General features: G+C 50.7%; 1 protein-coding gene across 7 annotated transcripts in view; it reads right to left on the bottom strand.

Moving 5' to 3' along the window:
- Positions 1-839: 839 nt before the first annotated feature.
- ZMYM3 (zinc finger MYM-type containing 3) overlaps positions 840-19,554 on the bottom strand; it is a 30,224-nt gene continuing 11,509 nt past the window's right edge. The window contains exons 7-26 of one of the 7 annotated variants that reach the window (XM_030449324.1): positions 19,064-19,241; positions 18,433-18,645; positions 17,705-17,855; positions 17,058-17,173; positions 13,847-13,933; positions 13,365-13,515; positions 12,611-12,783; positions 12,022-12,187; positions 8,534-8,592; positions 7,822-7,990; positions 7,105-7,220; positions 6,786-6,960; positions 6,081-6,227; positions 5,284-5,387; positions 4,720-4,888; positions 4,484-4,635; positions 3,906-4,020; positions 2,756-3,010; positions 2,553-2,670; positions 840-2,139 (exon numbers count right to left, since the gene is read on the bottom strand). In XM_030449324.1, coding sequence (XP_030305184.1) covers positions 1,941-2,139; positions 2,553-2,670; positions 2,756-3,010; positions 3,906-4,020; positions 4,484-4,635; positions 4,720-4,888; positions 5,284-5,387; positions 6,081-6,227; positions 6,786-6,960; positions 7,105-7,220; positions 7,822-7,990; positions 8,534-8,592; positions 12,022-12,187; positions 12,611-12,783; positions 13,365-13,515; positions 13,847-13,933; positions 17,058-17,173; positions 17,705-17,855; positions 18,433-18,645; positions 19,064-19,241 — 3,013 coding nt within the window. In that variant the 3' untranslated portion in view covers positions 840-1,940. The remainder of the gene's footprint in view (positions 2,140-2,552; positions 2,671-2,755; positions 3,011-3,905; positions 4,021-4,483; positions 4,636-4,719; positions 4,889-5,283; positions 5,388-6,080; positions 6,228-6,785; positions 6,961-7,104; positions 7,221-7,821; positions 7,991-8,533; positions 8,593-12,021; positions 12,188-12,610; positions 12,784-13,364; positions 13,516-13,846; positions 13,934-17,057; positions 17,174-17,704; positions 17,856-18,432; positions 18,646-19,063; positions 19,242-19,554) is intronic. The other 6 variants (XM_030449323.1, XM_030449327.1, XM_030449325.1 and 3 more) reach the window with 6 other exon arrangements.

Genomic DNA, 19,554 nt, shown 5'->3' with positions numbered 1-19,554 from the left:
AGGAGTACTCCACAGTGATGGGGAAGGTCTGGCTCACTGTTCTTTTTTCCTTCTGCATACTGGTGGTGTGGGCAGCTGCTGAGTGGGTCTGGGGTAATAAGCTGTGTGGTTTCCTCTGCAACACAAAGCAGCCTGGCTACCAGAATGCCTGCTACAACAGCACCTTCTCCATCTCCCACCTCCATTTCTGGGCCCTGCAGATTATCTTCGTATATACCCTTAGCCTTGTGTACCTTGGCCACATCCTGCACCTGGTGCATCTGAAGGAGAAGGCGCAGCAGGAAGCTGTGGTACAGGCTGGCAGTGGGTCACAGGCTTGTGGAATGGACCTCAGCCAGTGCAAGAGATGGGCATGGACCTGAGGACACAGCTTGATTGCTCCCCGTGCTCCTGGGAGCAATAAGGCTGAGAGCGGGAGGCATGGGCAGGGGCCTGACAACCCTGGGGGAGTAAATAAACACTGCACCTCACTCCATTTCTGCTCTACCCATGGGCACAGTGACATTGCTCCCCAACAGGTCCATCACACAGACATACTGTGTAGCCAGGACAGGGTCACTGCTGGGTTGGGTTGGACTGCAGCCCTACAGGAAGGGACAGAACAAGAAGCAGGACAGGAACAGGCAGGGCATGCTGGTTGGCAGCAGTGGGCACAGGGTCACAGGCCACCTCAGCATGCCAGAGCTGGCAGCACACCAAAGGCCATACAAGGTAGGAATCACAGGCAGCACTGGCAGGCAGGTACAGACAGGAGTAAGGTGCATGGCAGCAGTGGGCCACCAGCCCTGCTCTCCTATAGTGCTCACCATGCCCCGGGGGAAAAGCAGGGAGCTGCCTAAAGTTTTCTGCATCTTTATTTGAAATGAATGGTTTCCAGAGACACAGGGTTAGTCCTACCACCCTGGCATCACTACAACAAGACTGGGGGGTGGCTCACTCTCCACATGGACACAGAGAACAGAGGGCCAAGAACAATATATACAGGCTCAACAGAAAACCAATGTACAGCTCAAGAAAACCAACCAGAACACAAGGAGGGGCAAGAGGCACCAGAGAGCGGCACAGCCAATGTCAGGCTTGCCCTAGGAAAGGTACTAGCACCCTGCTGCTTTGGGAGGGAGAGGACAGGCAGAGCTCTTCTCTCTTCTGCCAGCAGCTGCCTGAGCCCCTGGCCAGAGCTGAGGGACCCACTGATGGCACCTTGAACCAGGGACGGGGGGTTACACCAAGACAGAGGATGGTGGGGAGGAAGAGGCAGTGCTGGCACAGACCACCCCCATCAGTTTTCCCTTGACTCAAAACATTGACAAAACTGAGGGAAGCAGCTTAGCTGTGTACAAAGGAGGTGCCCTGCAGTAAGGCCAGGTCTGTGTTCTCATGTTCCAGCACCAGTTCCCTCTGCTCCCCTGCCCACAGCTAGCCCAAACTTCTCCCACCCCTGGAACAAGCCCTGCCAGTGGTTCTTCCCCACTGGCTTGAAAACAGAATCGTGCCACAGCAGCAGAACTCTTCTGTGCCACCCGAAGCCTTGTGAGGGGAGGTTAAAGGAAGGCGGAATTAAAAGCCTCAGGGCTGCTGGTCCCCAACAGCACTGTGACATACTGTGTCATTCCTGCCCCACGAGAGAGACAGAGGGGGGTAGTGTAAGGGCAGGGGGGACAGGTCTGTGTGAGGGGAGCTGTCCTGTGGGCCTTGCCACGCCTGTGCCACGGGGATGGACCCAGAGGAAGATAGCTCACCCAGCAACCAGGACATGAGACAGAACTGAGTGCAGGGGCCTGTCACAAGCTGTATGGGATGTCCAAGTCCAGTAACGATGGTGGAATAGCACTGCTATAGCACAGTCCCCTCCCATACTGCATGGCCCCTGCCCTGCAGCAGGAAGCAGGAAGATGAGATGTTCAGGGCTGGAGAGCAGCCAGCCTGGCAGCATCTTGCTCTTAGTCCATGTCATCCTCCAGGCCACTGAGCCGACTGTGCTCCTCGTAGATCTCCCTGACGGCCAGGATGCGGTTCAGCATGCTCTCCAGCATGCTCCGGTCCATGGGGATGACCGAGTACCAGAGGGGGGACTCGGCGATGCATGACCGTTCAGGCTGCAGATAGAAGACATCGCTGCGGTTCCGCAGACTTTCAGGACTGTAAAGACAGAGGAAGAGGAGCCTTGGGACATCAGCTCCAGTGCTCAGAAAGCCTGTCCTGCCCTCACGGTTTTCAATAGGGGCTCAAGGGGGCTTATCACAGCCTCTCAGCTCTCAGCAGGAGAAGGAGACAAACTGAGTCTGCAGCTCCTTGCTCAGGACCAAAGCCACTAATCAGCCAAGCACCAGGCTTCATACTGCACAGTCCTGACTGTCAGGAAAGAGACAAGTAGTGGAAGGGAGCAGGAAGAAGTACCCTCTTGACCATGGTCTACATAAGCAGCACAGACTCTGGGCAAGGCTTCATACTCTAGTACAAATGATTGGAGAGCAGCAGCCACTCCAGAGTCCACTGAAACTGAAAGGGTGGCCCTAAACTAGCACATGCCCTTTCTCCAGAGAAAGCCTCACCATTTGGAAAGATAAAACTCATAGAACTTGACTGGGCATCGGAGTGGGTTCATCCTGTTCTCCCGCTGCTCCAGCATTGGTACCTCCTCCTCACGCTTCCGCTTTCCAGAGCTGCCATCTGCAGAGAGGTATAGCACAGGATCATGTCTGGGACACAAGAAGGAAGGCAGAGGAAGGGACAGAGATGCTCTGTCAGACCCTACCTCGGCCTTTCTTCTGCTTGGCAGGAGCGTAGTAGCGGATGCTCACCACCTTTGTCATGCCACGAGCTGTGGTGCACTTGCGGGACTGACGCACCACATTAGTGAAGGAGAGCTGCATGTGCTCCTCTGCTGTCTGCAGCCCAAAAAACTTGGTATTGAAGAACATGAGGGTGTTAAGGAGCACAAATGGTGAGTAAACACCCAGCTGCTTGCACTCCCAGAGGTGCTCCTCCTCAACACGTGAGAAAATTGTATCTGTGAGACACAGAGGAAGAACAAGGTCACATCAACATGGCCTTGTTGCAATCCCTTCACCCCACCCAGGCAAGCATTGCAAAACACTGATGCTTCACAACATCCCTTTTTCCATGAGATTACTTCTAAGAGCTAAATGCTGGCTCTGCCCAGCCACAAGCCACCCCAGAGTGCAGCCAAACCACAGGCCAGAACCCAAATCAATCCTAACTGCTCATCCCTATAGATGTGATGTATATATCAAGTGAACTCCAGGTCACTGTTCCACCACACTCCACATGAGATACAGGAAAAGCAGCAGGCAGGATAGACATGGCCAGCTCCTGCCTAGGCACACAGGTTTGGAGGCCAACACTTCTGCCTGGGACAGTCATTATGCAGAGGTGAGGCTGGATCTGTGAACTAACAACTCACAAGATACAGCAGGGAAGGCAGCCCCGGTCACAGCATCATTACAAGCCTTTGCAGAGCTTTAAGTTAGACTGCTCACAAGGATGCAGCAGAGCAACCCTTCCCAACACTTAGCACAGTGTATAGGTCTCACCCATGTGCTGGGAACAACACAGTGGTATGGACCAGTGTGCCTCCTGGCGTGGTATTCTCTTTGCCAAAGGGTGGAGACATCACTATCATAAAAATGAAAATTCAAACTGTCCCAGGACACAAAGTAGCAGTGCTCTGCTCCAAGACTGACTCAGGACAACAGAAGATGCTGAGGCATAAACCAGGCTGGGCCCACTGCCAGTATGGGTCAGCATGACCCTGAGACACAGGAGGACTGTGCTGCCTACACCAAGGAAGAAGGTTGAGGCTGGGGGAGCACAATCAGACTGGAGGATTCAAGGAGCACAAACTGGGTATGTGTGCTGACTGAAAGTACTCTGGAGACACGTACTATTTGGTAAGACTGTGGGCTGCCAACCACTCAGGGACTTGTTCAGCTCCTGCACGAAGGTCAAGTAGTAAAGGTCTGTAAATATATTCACCATACGATTGTTCTCGAGCAGGTACTAGAAAGGACAGAACACACAGTTAAGAGAAAAATGGTGGCACCTGAATACAAATCCTCCCCAGAGCCCAGGGCACATATGCAGAGCACCTTCTAGTTCAAGGAGAGCTGCAAGGCAAGCTCCTAAAATCAGCCACTTCAGAGAGCTGTGAAGAAACCCCTGGGGCATGACAAAGCAGACTTGATGCTGAAGAAACAACTGAGTTTGGGAAGAGCTACCAGCCTTCCTTAATGGTGTGCAAGATGAGTGCAAGGCTGGGGAGTAGCTGCCACCCTACCCAGTGGGCCTGGAAACAAAGATCAAATCAGGGGGGCTGCCCTACTGGGATGAGGCACTGAATAGGAGTGCAGTGAGGGACCCAGAGAGTCCCTAGAAGGCAAAATAAAGGGCACAAGCTCCCCTCACCACATCTGCTCCCTACATTTGGCTGTGGCAGACCTGAGGGTGGCAATCCCTCCCTCACCTGTTGGATGCCAAGGCAGAGGTAATAGATGCTGTCCGGTTCGTACCGCTCCCCATTGGGCCGTGTTATCTCCCTGACAAACTGTGCCAGGCCATAGTTGAGCTCAGCTGCTGTGCAGGCCAAGATGTCTTCCTTGATCCTCATGGGCTTGGCTGCAGAAACAAGGCCACAACACACTGGGACCCTGCTCCTGAGAGATTTCTGCTACCCCACCCCATCCAGATGAGGGTACTTACGACCGAAGCGCAGCTCCTCTCCCTTGCTGGTCTCTCCCCCTGCATACTTGGCTTGTACCCAGGACTTCCAAGCATTCACACCATATGAATAGTTCAGCACTGTGCAGCTGGGCTGGCTGCTCACTGAGTCCCGGGAACAGCTTTCAGAGAGCATCAGACGCTTCTGTCCCTGCAGAGAGGTGTACACTGAGATGGGGCACCTACCTGGGACATATCCAAGAGTCCTGGGCACCCCTCAGACCAGTTGAATGCCAGGTCCCTCCTCACAGTGTGCCTCTGCCAATTGCCTGCATGCATCCTTCTGCTGATAGCCAACTTAACAATGCCTACTAGTTATAAGGACCACAGGCAGGAAAGAAGTCAATTCTCACGGGATCTTTGAACTGACAGGTAAGTATCTCCATTCAACAAACTGCCAGCAGGCCAAGCATGCCCTGAAGGGAGAGGGCACAACCTCCTCAACAGACCAAAACCTCTGGTACCCTTCACCTCATATGTCCCAGATGGCAGGTCCCACTCCAAACCCAAAGAGCTTTACGCAGGCAGTATCCACCCAGAGCTCACCTTTCGGACAGCCCGAGGCAGATCTTGCTCTGTGGACACATCATCTGGTCCCACCAGTCCACAGTCAAAGAGGAAGTCTACACTGGGGTTGATGTCTAGAGGGTCTGAAAGAAAGCAGACAGAAGGACTCAGTTGAGACTTCTCATCCTGTTCGCTGTGTCAGCCTGGTTCTTACAACAAGATGAAGAGAGAACACACAGCCCAGTACTTCATACCTTTCATCACTGCCTGACATGAACTTTTAGCCACATTCCAAAAAAGGAAACACAGCTGTTATAGATGCTGCTATGCTTTTCAGGCTAATGAGAGCTCCACATTCTCCTTTCTGATAGTTTTTTTGCTTGGCAACCCAATATCCTTTGCTATTACCATCCTGCCTTAGCACTGCTGTGCTCTTTCAAGTCCTTGCCCCTTCCTCCACCTTCTGCCTGCTAATGGTCACAGAGCACCTTTGTCTTCCAGGATGTCATGCCCTCTCCAGGTGTCTCTCTTGCTTTACTGGATCCTCTGGGACCACCATCCATAAGCACACCAGCATTACTGCCCTGATCTTTGTGCTGTTAAAATAAGCTTCTCATTCTCCCTTCTTTACAGACAACAGGCCAGTTAATCTAGACAAATGCAAACTTCTTCAAAAGTGGTGGTCTCCTCAACCCTGCCTCAAGCCTGGGCAGTCAGAAGGCATGGGGAGGTAAGTTCAGAGCTCTTAATGCTGCTGGCAACAGTCAGCTGATGGCAGCAGGAAGACGCTGCTACAGCGTGAGCAGTCCTGCATGCCTCCTTCACACAGTGCTTACTCTTAGGAAAGTCAGCCTCTAGGTCCTGTCCCGGCTCATCGAGGACGTTTGCCATCTTGACAGCCATAGCCAACACATCGTCCCGTGATGGTCCGAAAAGATCACAGTCCTCCAGGAGACCCTCTGCACTCTGGTTACTCACCAGGTCTGCAATGCAAAAGTAGATCATAAACACAACTTTCAAAAAAGTCTCTAGCTTGTTTTTCCTGTGACAGCTGGAAAATGAAGTCAGGCTCCCTGCAGAGCACAGGCCTGGACTCAAAGCATCCCATGACATCTGTACTGCCCAGCTTTCCCTGGACAACAAGATACTGGACGTCTGTGTCCTCTGCTCAGCCAAAGCTCTAGTCACTGCAGCTTGAGGAATGCAGCCCTCCTGCAAGGTAAGGAGTGCTGCTACCAGCCATTTCTCTGGGAAGCTGCTTTAAATGTGAGCCTGAATATTCCACCTGAATAAACTAACAGTGCACCTCTGACATGAGAATGGCACTCCCAAAAGGGACAGCAACAGCCACTGTTCCCTTTTGCAGCTCTTCCCTCCCTTCCTTCCTCCTTCTTTAGGCAGAAGTTGAGGACTTGCTCCTCCCTGCTCCCTTTTCAAAGGCTTTGGGAGAGCTGTGATCCACACAGATGCTCTAGCTCTGAGCTGGCAGACCCCACATGATCCCAGCTGCTGGGCCTGATCAGGCCATGGGCAGAACCTACCACACAGGTCTGAGGAGGCCTTGTCCAGTTCTTCAGCCTCTGCAATCATCTCAGCCATGGCCAGGATGTCAGCCTCCAGGGGATTGGAGGGGATCTTCACCTTCAGCTCCTCAATGGTCTCCACAATCTTATCTGCACTCTCCAATGTGGTGGGCAGGAACATTGGTACAGGCACCTGTAGAAAATAGCACACCGGGCAGAAAACTGACACACAGCCTATTGATATAAAAGGAGAGGCAGAAGAGGACAAGCATAGAAGCAGGGAGACTGCAGCAAGGCAGGACTGAGACAGTAAGAGCACATGGAGTGTTTCACTTACCGGGACAGGCATGGAGAAAGGCACAGGTACTTTCTGGCAGTACATATGCATAGGCACAGGCACGAAGATTGGGACAGGGATTGGCAACACAATCACCTGGGGCTTCCAGTCAGCCTCTGACAAGAGCAAAAGTATGTCAGTGAGCTTGCTCCTGGCAGGTCCTCCACCCAGCCCCACTGTGCACTGCCATGCCCCCAGCCATCCAGCACCATGGCCCTTCCAGCTACCAGCTTCTGTGAATCATGGGCAGAGCTGGAGCAGCAGCAAGCCAAACAGCCCTGCAAGAAGAGAGACTTGCCTTAACCAGAGGTGCAATGCCTGCTCTCACATGGCCCTGCTGAGAGGTCTAGTTGCCTTGCATATGCTGTAAACAACACACACATGCCCATCAGGAGCTACACAGTGGAACCTGCTGAGCAGATGGCCCCTCAGACAAACTGATGATCTTCAGAGTAACAGGAGTTGTCCCACAAGAGGTGGGATCATGGTGCAATGCTCTCTGCATCTCCTTATGCTGATGATGGAAATGGGCTACCTACCTCCAGCCCTGCCATGTGTGGCCTGCACTGGCCTGAGACTCTTCAGCACAGTGCCAAACACCCAGCTACTCCATACAGCAACTAAGCTGATTCATGTTTAATTAGTTTGGAGCAGGGAAGTGCCACTTGCCTTTCCAAAATGCCCCTGTAATTCTGCAGTGATGTCTTGTTTTCCTACCTGTCTGACATCCTTTGGACTTCATTTCTATCTTGCAGGAAACACCTCGGTTCTGCATCAGTGGCTTACACATGGCAGCTTTGTTTTTCCGAGGGGTAGTTGGAACTGGAGGGGGTGGAGGAGGCGGTGTGGCTGGAGACATCTGGGCTGAGGAAGTCTTTGCTGACAGCTGAGAAAATGCAGAAAGCAGAAGGTTGGTGTCCACCTAAGGCAGCACCATCTCTTCCCATATATGGGTACAGCTGGAGAGATTCTCAAAGCACCTTCTGAAGCCTGGCAGTCCCCACGACAGGGGGATGCTCCCACAGTCAGGCTATGCTGCTCATGGCAGGCAGCAAACCTGTGTGGCATCTGCAGCAGCCAGCAGGGAAGTCTGGCAGTGGTTGCTGCTGCACCAAGGGGCAGTGGGGAACACAGTGGGACACCAAGTATACTCAAACACAGGGGAGCACTGTGCAAAGAGGAGCCAGTGCCACAGTGGCAGGCTGTTCTGGAGTCCATCATTGATTCCTGGAGAATAGTTATTCTTCCCCCTTCCAAGAGATAGGCTGAAGCTGCCATCCCCAGAAGCTCTTGTCAGGTCCCACTACCCAGACATCTTCAAATGCATTTGTTGTACAATAATGAAACCTCTCTGTGCAATGGCAGATCTGTCCTCTCCTTGGGGACATCCCTTTATGCTATCCTGCAATCTCTTTCAAACAGGCCTTACCATGTTAATCTCTGCCTTCTGTGAGGAAGGGGCAGGTGGTTTTGGCTCCGAAGTTTGACCTGAAAGAGAAAGCAATGAATTTTAAGTTCAAGAGCTCCTGGGCCAAGAGGTCCCACTGCTGGGACTAGAGGTAGTAGCTGCCAGAGCAAGGACAAGCATTCCAGAAACTGTTCCTGGCCAGTCTAGGAACAGTTAATGTTTCCACAGTCTCTAGCCCTAGCAGCCTAAAACTCCTAAATCAAAGTTGTTCCAATCTGATTTCATGCTCCCCTGCAGACTACCCCATTGCCATCACAGTAAGTCAGGAGAAATCCCAGCCCTTTGTAGAGAGTGGGATCCAAGACTCTATTCTCAGCTCTGCCTATTGGCTTGCTGTACCGAGGCCATGGCCCCTACCTGTGGCTCCATCTCCCTGCTACAAGTACCAGGGCAAAGTGCTTCAAGATCCCTAGGAAGACAGTGACAGAGCTAGTATTAGTGTTATAAGATATCCCAGAAAGCAGAGAGACAGCTTTGCCCCAGCCATTCCCCTAAGGAAAGAGGGGACCACCTGCAGGTAAGAGTTACATGTGGCAGACATAAGTCTCAGGTGGTGACAATATGCTCCTTGGCTTGGATGGTAATTCCATCTTATTTGCTCTGCAGAGAACCTGCACCCATCTCAAAGGCTGATGAGCTAAAAGAGCACCTTCACCCAAGTCTCCAGATACCCATGTGGCTGGGAAGAAAAACTGCCTTCCACTGACCAACCATGGACCATGCAAGAAGGACACCTGCAAGGAAAGCAGCAGATCTCAGCACACAAAGGGAGTGCTGGGTCCATTTCCACCTCTTATAAACACATAGGTTCTCCAGGAAAGACACAGATGCCCCAAGGACCAACACATGGGCACTGTGCAGATTTCCTCTGATCTAGGAAACACGTAACAGCTCTTGAGCAATTGGAAGATGAGCAGGGTCCACTTGCTGACCACCACAGAGGGGTGGGCCTGTTCCCACTGGAGAAAGCTCCCTAACCTGAAGCTAAGCATTCAGACAGGAACTGGAACAGTCTCAATGGGTCCAAGAACTCCCCCTGACCATCCCAAAGTGGATGTGGGACAGATCTAGGTGGGAGATATTAATGACTTGAACGAGAAAAACCAACCTATGGAGTATGAGCAGAGTTTCTGCTGCAGCAAAACCAAAAGCAAAGTTGACTGCCCCACAAGCAGGGTGGATAGCCCTGTGCAGAGCCAGTTCCTCTTGGAAATCTTTGGGCACAGTTCAAAGAAATGGCCACTTTTTTCATCAGCAAGCACTCTCAGTATCACCAGGTGGTCAGTAGCCAGTGGGTCACAGGAATGAATGGTTTTAGGCAACCACTAGCTGCAACAGAAGCAACAAGTAATAAGCAGCTCTGTCCATCATAGGCCTGAAATCCAAGTAGTCCCTTGTGACTGCCAACAGAGCTGCCAGGTCCACAGGAGACCCTGCCTGGATCAGGCAGAAGCCATTGTTCTCACCATGCACTGACAAGCTCCTCCTTCTGAAATCCTCTGCACAGCACGTAGGTCTGGAAAGCTCCCTGTGTAATCACACAGCATGACCTGGCTCCAGCACCCTTCCTTTGCAAGTATGCCACAGTCCCAAGACAAGAATGTCCACAACCGGCAAGGAGATGTGTGTGCCAGGACACATAGTGAGCCCAGTGCCACCAGCAGCATTCACAAAGCATGGCAGGTGCTGGGGCAGCTGGAGCTTGTGCTCAGCTGAGCACCCAACACTGCTGACAGGTTCTTCCATGGCTGCCCTCAGTCCTCTGCCTCATAGGGAACATAACTGCAGCATGGTGAAGGGTAATACTACACGTGCCAAACACCAAAGTTCTTGGGCATCTCCAGAGAAGTTCTGGAGGAGAGCTCAAACTCTCATGGCTGTTGGCGATGGAGAAGGTAATTCTCAGTCTTGTGGTCCATGTCTAAGGAGACAATGGCAAAATGAAACATTCTTCTGTCTGCTTGAGACAGAGCTTGTTTGCCATGCCTGTGTCCTAAAAGCAGTGTTACTGATCCTTCACAAGCAAGATGCCTTGAAAGCAGAGGACAAACAGAGCAGCATAGATAAGGCTGTGGAATCCCTTGGTGAGCAAGAAGCCAACAACTTGAAAACCTCCAGGACAGCAGGACAGTCTGTATTCCATCAAGCAGACTTCTCCTGGGCACCCCCATGCCAGCAGAAACCAACAGTTCTTTATCCAGGTCACTTCAGTGTGCCGTCACATGAGCCATCGTCTCACACAGCATCTTACAGAACATGGCGTCTAAGGGTAAGTTGAGACTCCTCTGGCTGGGAGAACCTTCTGCTTCTGGAAGAACAGTTCTGCTTTGCTGTTTAAGCAGCACTGACATACAGGGCATTTGCAATCAGACCATTGCCATCATGTGAGGAACCAGGAAGAGTCTGGAGATGGAGGAAAAGGTCTCTCATGAGAAGGTCCTTGTCTTGGTTTCCCCTCCTTGGCACACCCTAGTCAGGGTTTTATATCTCATGAAATCCCAGGGAGGGCAGAAAAGCTCTGAGCCTGTCATGCAGCCCTGTCAAGGCTTGATACACCAAAACTTGATGCAGCCATTCGAGAGTTCATCTGGAAGACTGTGGCCTATGCACCAAGCAGAATGACACTATGCAAGTGCCTAAGGGCCAAGCAATGTTTTGTCACTCCAAGCACCTTCCATCCTGAGGGATCCCAAAGCACTTTGCAATATTCCATAATCATCTGGCTCAAGTTAATGATAGGAAATGGGGCAATGGGCAGTGGAAATCTCCTCTCCAGCTGGAACTCCACAGACGTAGAATTGGGGTATCCAGGACACAGGGGTCTGCAGCTCCACAGGGCTGCAGCAATCTTTGGCTAAGTTGTGGTACTGCAACCTAACATCACAAGACAGAGTGCATCCAGCATCTCACTGCTCCCTCAAGATCATTCTTGGTTCAGCTCTATCTGAGGAGAGCTCACCTACAGCATCAGCAGCACCATTTCCTGCAGCACCCTGTATTTTCCTTGAATGATTCCCATCCAATCACTGAGCCTGGCCCAGTATTGTTTAGCTTATGAGATCTGAGAAGGTCACAGCTCAGAGGTGGTGTGGGGCTGCAGGTAGAAATATCATGCTAAACCACACTGTCCCCTAACACTGTAAATCAAGCTCTCCGCTGGTAACATGAGGATGTTAAATCCCTGATTATCCTTGCTAAGACTGTAAGCTACAGGCAGCACGCTGGCACCGGCTCCTCCCGTCTGCGCCCTGTGTGTCATAGAACCATAGATGTTAGAGATGGAGAAGCCCCATTAGGTCCCACTCCGTCCTTCCCCCCAGGGGCCAGTGCAGGATTGTTCCCTAGCATCTCATCCAGTCCTGGGTAGGCAGCTTCCTCCCCTTGCTGTTCAGTCTTCCCTGTGTCTCTCAGACTTAGCTATTCAGGTCCCCTCCCTCCCTCCTACTCACTGTTAAGCAGGCTCTCGGGCCCCTTCTGCGTGTCCAGGTTGGGCTGGTTCTGTTGATTGTAAAATCGCAGCAGACACTGCTGGTTGCAGAAGTGTTTGATTTGCCCCCGCCAGTGGATGGTTTCCAGCAGCTTCCCCTGACGCTTGCAGGCATGGCACCGAGCTGCCTAAAGCCCGTATCAGCAGGAGAGAAACAACGAGTAACTAACCACACCCCCTCTGAGTGCAACACAACTCTCCAGTGAAAGGTGCACATAGCAAGGTGCTGTGAGCTTCCCCGCAGCAGTGCCCTGCCAGTGCCAGCCAGGGACTCCAGCGGTGCAAACTTCTCAGAGCAGCACTAGCCGCAGATCCAGCACTGTGAGCTTCCTCAGTGCAGTGCTCTGGCAGGATCAGCTGGGGACTCCAGCTACGTGAGCTTTCCCATAGCAGTGTCCCATCATTGCCAGGCAGGACTCCAGCAGTGCCAGGTTCTCCGCAGCAGTGCCAGCCAGACTCCAGCAGTGTGGACTTCCTCAGTGCAATGCCCACTTATCTGGGTGCCGTGCCCACCACAGCACTTAGCACAAGCTGCCAGTGCCAATACTGACCTTGAAGTACCAGAGCAAGTATTTGCTTTTGCAGTCTTCACTACAGAAGTCCCAGGTGCTGCCCTCCAGCTGCTCGGTGACCGCCCGCTGGCAGGTCTGAGAACAGTAGGTGCAGGTGATGCAGCACAGGCCCAGGTTCTTGGTGAAATCCTGTTTGTAAAGAAGCACACACCCTGCGGAGAAACAATAGGAGTGAAACCTTCCCAGGATGAACTGGGAGCCTCCCTGACCCAAACATGACCAGAATCCAGGTCTGCGGAGACAACAGAGCATACGCAACACACTGTAGGGAACAATCCAGCACTGGCCCCTGGGGCTGGGATAAGATGGGACCTCATGGGGACTTGCCATCTCTCACCTCTATGCTTCTAGGAAGAGTCTGACTCCAACCTCCTGTGTGCAGGAACCCAGCAGGCAGGGCAAGGCCAGGTCAGGCCAGCCCAGACGCAAGAGCGTAGAAGTGCATGATGACAGGAGGAGCGGAGCTGCCACCTGCTGTCTCCCCAGCCCCCAGAGAGAGAAAAGCTGTGAGAAAGCCCTCCCCAAGGACACAATGAACGGTAAAGATATTGCCCTAGGGCCTGGCTGGACAGCAAGCCATCCCCAAGACAGTTCTCCCTTAACTGCATGGTAAGGCTCTCTCGCCCCAGGGCCTGGCTAAGAGTCTCCCCTCTGTTCCTCTGCATGCTCTCTTCTCCTCCCATAGCATGGGCTGGCATGGGGGCTCTGCCTCTCCCCTGCCTTCCCCAAGTACCTTCGCTGCAGAAGTTCTTCTCCACTCCAGAGAAGCGGATCTTCTCATGCAGCAGCTTCTCCTGCTTGCAGTGCTCACACTGAGACACCACCCCACGCAGTCTCTTGAAGTCTTCACAGCAGTCTTTGCAGCAAAACTGATACACCTTGTCCTGCCAAAGAGACCGCCACTGGGTCACCCAACTTAGCAGCAGTAGGTCCCCACACTTCTCAGGGAAGCAAGAGCAAATCTACAGGTCTGAGCCAGGACCCCAGCTCTCTTGGTAAGGGGTATGGCAGAAGTGTTGTCTTCCTGCCTTTCTGACATCCCGCTAAACATCAGGAGCACAGCACTCAGTGCAGTCTCCACACAGGTCTCTGCAGCTAAGACATTCACAGCACTGGCACCGAAGGAGCAATGCTTTGAGCAGGGAGAGGAAGGAGCCCTGTGATCCTCCCTAAGGTTGGCCTCTGTATCAACATCCTCTTGGGGAAAGTCCTCACCTGCCAGTCTAGGATCTCCGGCTTCCCACTGAAAAGACTGTGGCAGTAATGACAGTTGAGGTGGATCCCACCTTCCGGGCTGGTACGCTGCAGGAGACAGAGACAGCTCATGGAGGGAGAGACACACAGAGGGCAGCAGGTGCTCAGTAGTTGGCAGAGCACCCCTTTGCACTGCCACCACCTCCTGCCTCCTCCACTGCTCACAGCAATCTGTCTGCCCCTGCTCAGACCTGTGCTTGCTGCCCCTATCAGTCACTCACAGTCAATCCATCAGACCATTTCTCAAGATGCTGGAGAGCAGATTCTTGAGCAATTTCACTTTGGTTTCAGTGTACTGGTCCAGCTCTTCTCAGGAAGGCAAGGTGTCAAGCTGCCACCCCTCTAGATTTGAAAACATTAGTTGACAGGGGCACCACTACCTCTTCTCCAAAATCTTGAAGCATGGGTTCCTGGTTTCTATTTTCAAGGTAATGAAACTTTAGAATTCAAGCAGTCATACTCATCCCACCTTCCTCTGCTAGATTAAACAGCCATTCAGCATTGGTGTCTTGTCCACATGGATATATTTATTAATAAAGTAATCTTCCTGGTTTTATTCTGATAACCTCAGCTAAGGTGCATTTCTTCAAATCAAAATACAACTTTTCTGTTTTTTTCCAGCACACATCCAATTTTTCTTCAACACTGACATCAGATGAACGCTCTTCCTTTTCAACACCTGTGCAACATTCTAGATAGCTCTTTTGCTCCCTAGCCTTCAAACTTTAACTCCCTGTTCCTCTATTTCTGCTTCCAATAACTTAATTAATCTTAATTAATCTTTTCTTCTGTAGCTGTAAACTGATACTCATACTGAATGGCTTAACTCCTGTATCCCAGGACATTTTAAAAATTCATACTATCCCAGGACTGACTTACCCACATTACATGAGTAGTGATACGGGATCTTTCAATGAACTGTGTTTAAGAACATGTTAGGAGGAACCAGTTTTTCATGCAATTCAATTGTTTTGCTTTCTAAGGCTGCCCTGACCTCAGCTTGAGTTAACACTGCACCAGTTTTTGTTTCACTTGCAAAATTTTAACATGTTTACTTTGCCTTTATTGACAGGTAACTGATGAAGATGTTGTACTCTCTGGGCTTAATACTGATCCCTAAGAAGCCATCTTGAAACACTCTTCAATGGCTTGCCTTTGACAAGTGTGTTGAGCTGTGCCAGAAAGACAGTTTCAAAATCAAATTCTTCATGCGTTTACTCATATATTACAAGGCTGGTTTTACATGGCAGTAACTCAAGTTAGGTGAAATCCCTGGTAACTGGAGAAAGGGAAACTAAAAACTGCACTATTGTTTAAAACAGGTAGAAAAGAAGACCCTGGAAACTACTGACCTGCCAGCCTCAGCTCTATGTCTGGGAGGCTATGCTAAGGCTCACAAAGGACAGGGAGATGATTTGAGACAGCCAGCATGGCTTCAAGGGCAAATGTTGCCTACTAATATTTTAAGTGGCCTTCTCTGACAGACTGACTACATCAGCAGATAAGAGAACAGCTATAGATGTCATCCACTGGGACTTCTGTAAAGCCTTTGACATGGTTCCCCCCAACATCCTTCTCTCCAAATTGGAGAAAGATGGATTTGATGCATGTACTGTTTAGTGCATGAGGAACTGGCTGGGCAGTCGCATCCAGAGGGCAGTGGTCAATAGCTTGGCATCCAGATGGAGATTTGTGGGTACTATTGGATGAAAAGCTAGCTGTGAGACAACAATGTGCACTTGCAGTCCAGAAGGTAAATCATATCCTGAGCTGCCCAAAAAGAATAGTGGCCAGCAGGACAAGGGAGGTGATTCTGCCCCTCTGCTCTGGGGATGAGACCCCACCTGGAGTACTGTGTCCAGCTCTGGAGTCCTCAACACAGGAAAGACATGGATTTGTTGAAATGGGTCCAGAGGAGTGCCACAAAAATGATCAATAGAGATGGAACACCTCAAGTATGAAGAAAGGATGAGAGAGTTGGGATTGTTCTCAGCATGGAAAAGAGAAGGCTCCAGGGAGGCTTGTGGCATTTCACTATTTGAGGGCTTCTAAGAAAGATGGGGACAAACTGTTGTGACAGGACTCAAGCAATGGTTTTAGACTAAAAGAGGGTAGATTTAGACTAAAGAAGACATTTTTACAATGAGAAATACTGGAATAGGTTGTCCAGAGAGGTGGTAGATGACCTATCTTCAGAAACATTCAAGGTCAGGTTGGACAGGGGTCTGAGCAACCTGCTTTAGTTGAAGATGTCTCTGCTCACTGCAGGGAGGTTTAATTAGATGCCCTTTAAAGGTCCTTCCAACCCAAACATTGTATGATTCAAGTCTTCTGAAGTCTATAACTGTAAAAAATTTTCCACTACCCTACCAATACCAGTAGTGGTCTCAGCAAAGGATTATATCAAGGATTTATGAAAGCAAAATGAAAACAAAAACAAACCCTGAAAAATCCTTAACACAATAACCACAAGAAAAAACAACCCTCAGAACCAAATACTGGAACTGCCAGTAACTAACTTACTGCCTCTAGATTCTTTATGTTTTCTCAGTTGCCCAAGGCATGTTCTGGCCTCACAGATCTTCCTGGCTGTTGCTTTGTAGTCTGATAGCTGCACAAAACTAGTATTCTTTCAGTTGCCTTTGAAAACCACAAACACTGAAAACCACCCCACACTGAAACTTAACATCAGAAGATTAAAACCCACCTTAAAACCCAGCCTTTGAGGATTATTGAACATGAGATATCCAGGCCTGATTTTTGTAAGTTTTTAGACAGCCTTGAAGACTTACGTTCCTTGGTGGCACCTGGCTCAGAGGGCAGCTCTGCCTCTTTTCACCACACCAGTGGGTGCCCGCTGTGCTTTACTTACGCTTTGGTTCATGCCCTCATTAAGGCAACCAAATCCCAAACCACTCATGCAGTAAAGCTCTGCACTGCTGGACATAACCTGATAGATAAGAGTAAATTAGAGCCTGTTTTATCCCAACAGAAGAAGAGGGAGATAGGACCAAGACTGAAGCAACCACAGTCGCTGCAAGTTGTGCTCCAGCAGACACATTCTTATGGACCCTTCCTTGAGGAAACTTGAGGAAGGTGAAGCCTCTGCTGCTAGGTGTCAAAGGAGACATGAGCTCTATGGCCCTGCCCAGCATGAAAGATATTTCAGTACCTGGAATTTCGTCCAGCAGCTGGGGCTGCAGAACTGGTAGACAACCCGGTCTGTCTTGTTGTAATAGCATGGTTCAGACAAACTCTTTCTGCAGAAGCCGCAGGGTCTAGGGGGACCTGATGAAACAGACAGGAGTTGGTGAAGGCAGCAGCAGAAGATGTGGGACTGAATGGTATGCAAGCCACTCACTCATTCTCAGTCTCTCTGTCAGTTATCAAAAAATAAGGGGCAAGAACATGAAGAAACCAGGAGCAATAGATTCTGCTAAGTCAGAAATGCTAAACACAGATGAAGAACAGAGTGGCCCAAGGGAGAGACGCTGGCACTACAGGAATTTGGACAAAACAGGTTGCAATATTAAACCAGAGACCTTACCCATTCCTGGACACCCTGGTACTTTGTGCAATGCCAGCATAGTATGGTAATACAACTGCTTCCTGCATTCTCAAGAAAAGCAATGCATGCTGCCCCTCAGTATTAAGAGGTCTATGTGTTCCCCCTCCAAATCTCCTTTCACTTTTCTTACTGGACTCTGCCCCAGGCAAGTAAAATGTTTCCTTTCCAGTCTCATCTACAAGCAATAAATAGTAGCAAGGAAATAGTTACAGTGGAGTCTTCACTGATTCCCTGTACATAGGTGCTCTTACCAACCAAGCCTGACTGCTTCACTTTGTGGGAGGTAGTGCAGCAAATAGAGCAGAACAGGCCCATCTTGCCACTGCGATCCACGTTGGGCAGCATGTCAAAGTTCTTGCACAGCGTCTTGCACCACATGCATGGATAGACCCGAGTGTTCTTCTGCAAACAGAGCAGAACAGAGCTGCCAGGGAAACCACCACAGCTGGTGAGGTCTGATCCTCATATCCCATCCAACTACTGTATTCACCAGGACAGCTCTCCTGCATGGAATACCTTATGCCAGACTGAGGCTCATAGTCTGCAAGTTCACATGGTGGTAGCAAAAAAGGCTACCTTCAGGACCTCACCTCCACATTTCTAGAGTACCTTGGCAGGAATAGAGCACTTAGCAATCCCATTGAGACAGTTAAATGAAACCTGCTGAGGCCAGAGAGAAACATATCCAGCCAAACTTTGGGGAGACATCCAACAGACACCAGCCCATACTGACTGCATATACCAGTGTCCCTGCAGAGTCCAGCTTATAAGTGCCTGACACATGCTGGAGTCCAAGGTGAGCCCCCTGCAGAATAAATTGTTTGCTTGCTTCAATGTTTCTCCACAGCAATCTCTTACATGTTTTGTTAGCAATAAAAGCCCAAAAGGATGCAGGTGACTTGCTATTGCATGAAGTGCCCTGAACCACGTTGTGCAAAGGAGCTTTGACCTCCCACCCCAGGCAGGTAACCCCACACACCTTCTTGTAATTGTTGAGACAGGCAGAGTTGCAGAAGCGTTTTTGCTGGCCTTCGTGGAAGAGGTACTCCAGGGGCAAGCCCTTGTTGTAGATGTAAAGTCCACAATTGTCACAGCAGTTGGTTTTCAGCCCCTTGGTGGCCCGGAACTTGGTGAAACAGGCATCACTGCAGATGCGGTGAACGACACTCCCATTGCTGACTTCATGCTGAATCTGCAGAGACATCATTGCTGTCACTTCCACAAACCACCATGTGTCTCCTTCTGACATGTGCACCATTACTACCATGGCCCTTGAGATAACAGCCTGTTACACTAAAACTTGGGCAAGTGCTATACTGAAAGTTGGTGTGGAGTCGGACTAGCATCCCTCACCAAAAGTAAGGAAGGGTGAAGTTGCAGGAAGCAGTGAGCTTCAAGGCAGGGAGAAGCCAAAGCTTTATTTCTTCTGCTGGAATAAGGGCTGGTTCACAGTAGCAAGAACCCCACAGTTAACCTGAGCAAGCTCAGGGGCAGAGGCCTCACACCATAGGAGAACCTAGCAAACACTCTGCAATGGTCCGAGGCAGGGCCAAGCGCTGTAGGTCACAAACACCTTATCCACAACAGGGGAAGGACAAGGGACTGTTTACCTCGCCAGGTCTGTGGCAGACACTGCAGCGGTTGGTGTCCGAGGCATCTGCAGACTGAGGCATTGGTCTGTGCTGCTGGGCCTCATAGAGGGAGAGGCAGACAGAGGTGCAGAACTCATGGAAAGAGCCGCCTGAGCCAATCTGGGCAACCACAGAGTCCTTGGTGTTCCAGATCTCTCTGGGGATCAGGAGGGAATGTGTTAGTACAGTCCTGCCATGAAGGGACAGGGTGGCACACTGCAATGCACAGGACTTTCTGGTGTCCCAAGGGTGGTAAGAACTGTCTCACAGCACCTTCTGTCCTGGCCTAGATGGGTGGTGCCTGAAGCCAGAGCATGTGTGAGGTTGTTTTAAAAGGAGGCTGGGATATGGGACATTGAGCTTGGGGACAGGCAGGGGAAGGGGTGTAAGAAGCATGGGATATGCAATGTATGAAGGAAGGCATCAGGCAGTAGCTGGCAAGGAGCTGGAGACATGTGGGTGAAGCATGA

Source organism: Calypte anna, chromosome 4 (assembly GCF_003957555.1).
Source record: "Calypte anna isolate BGI_N300 chromosome 4, bCalAnn1_v1.p, whole genome shotgun sequence".
Lineage (NCBI taxonomy): Eukaryota > Metazoa > Chordata > Aves > Apodiformes > Trochilidae > Calypte > Calypte anna.
This window is presented reverse-complemented; position numbering and strand designations above follow the sequence as displayed.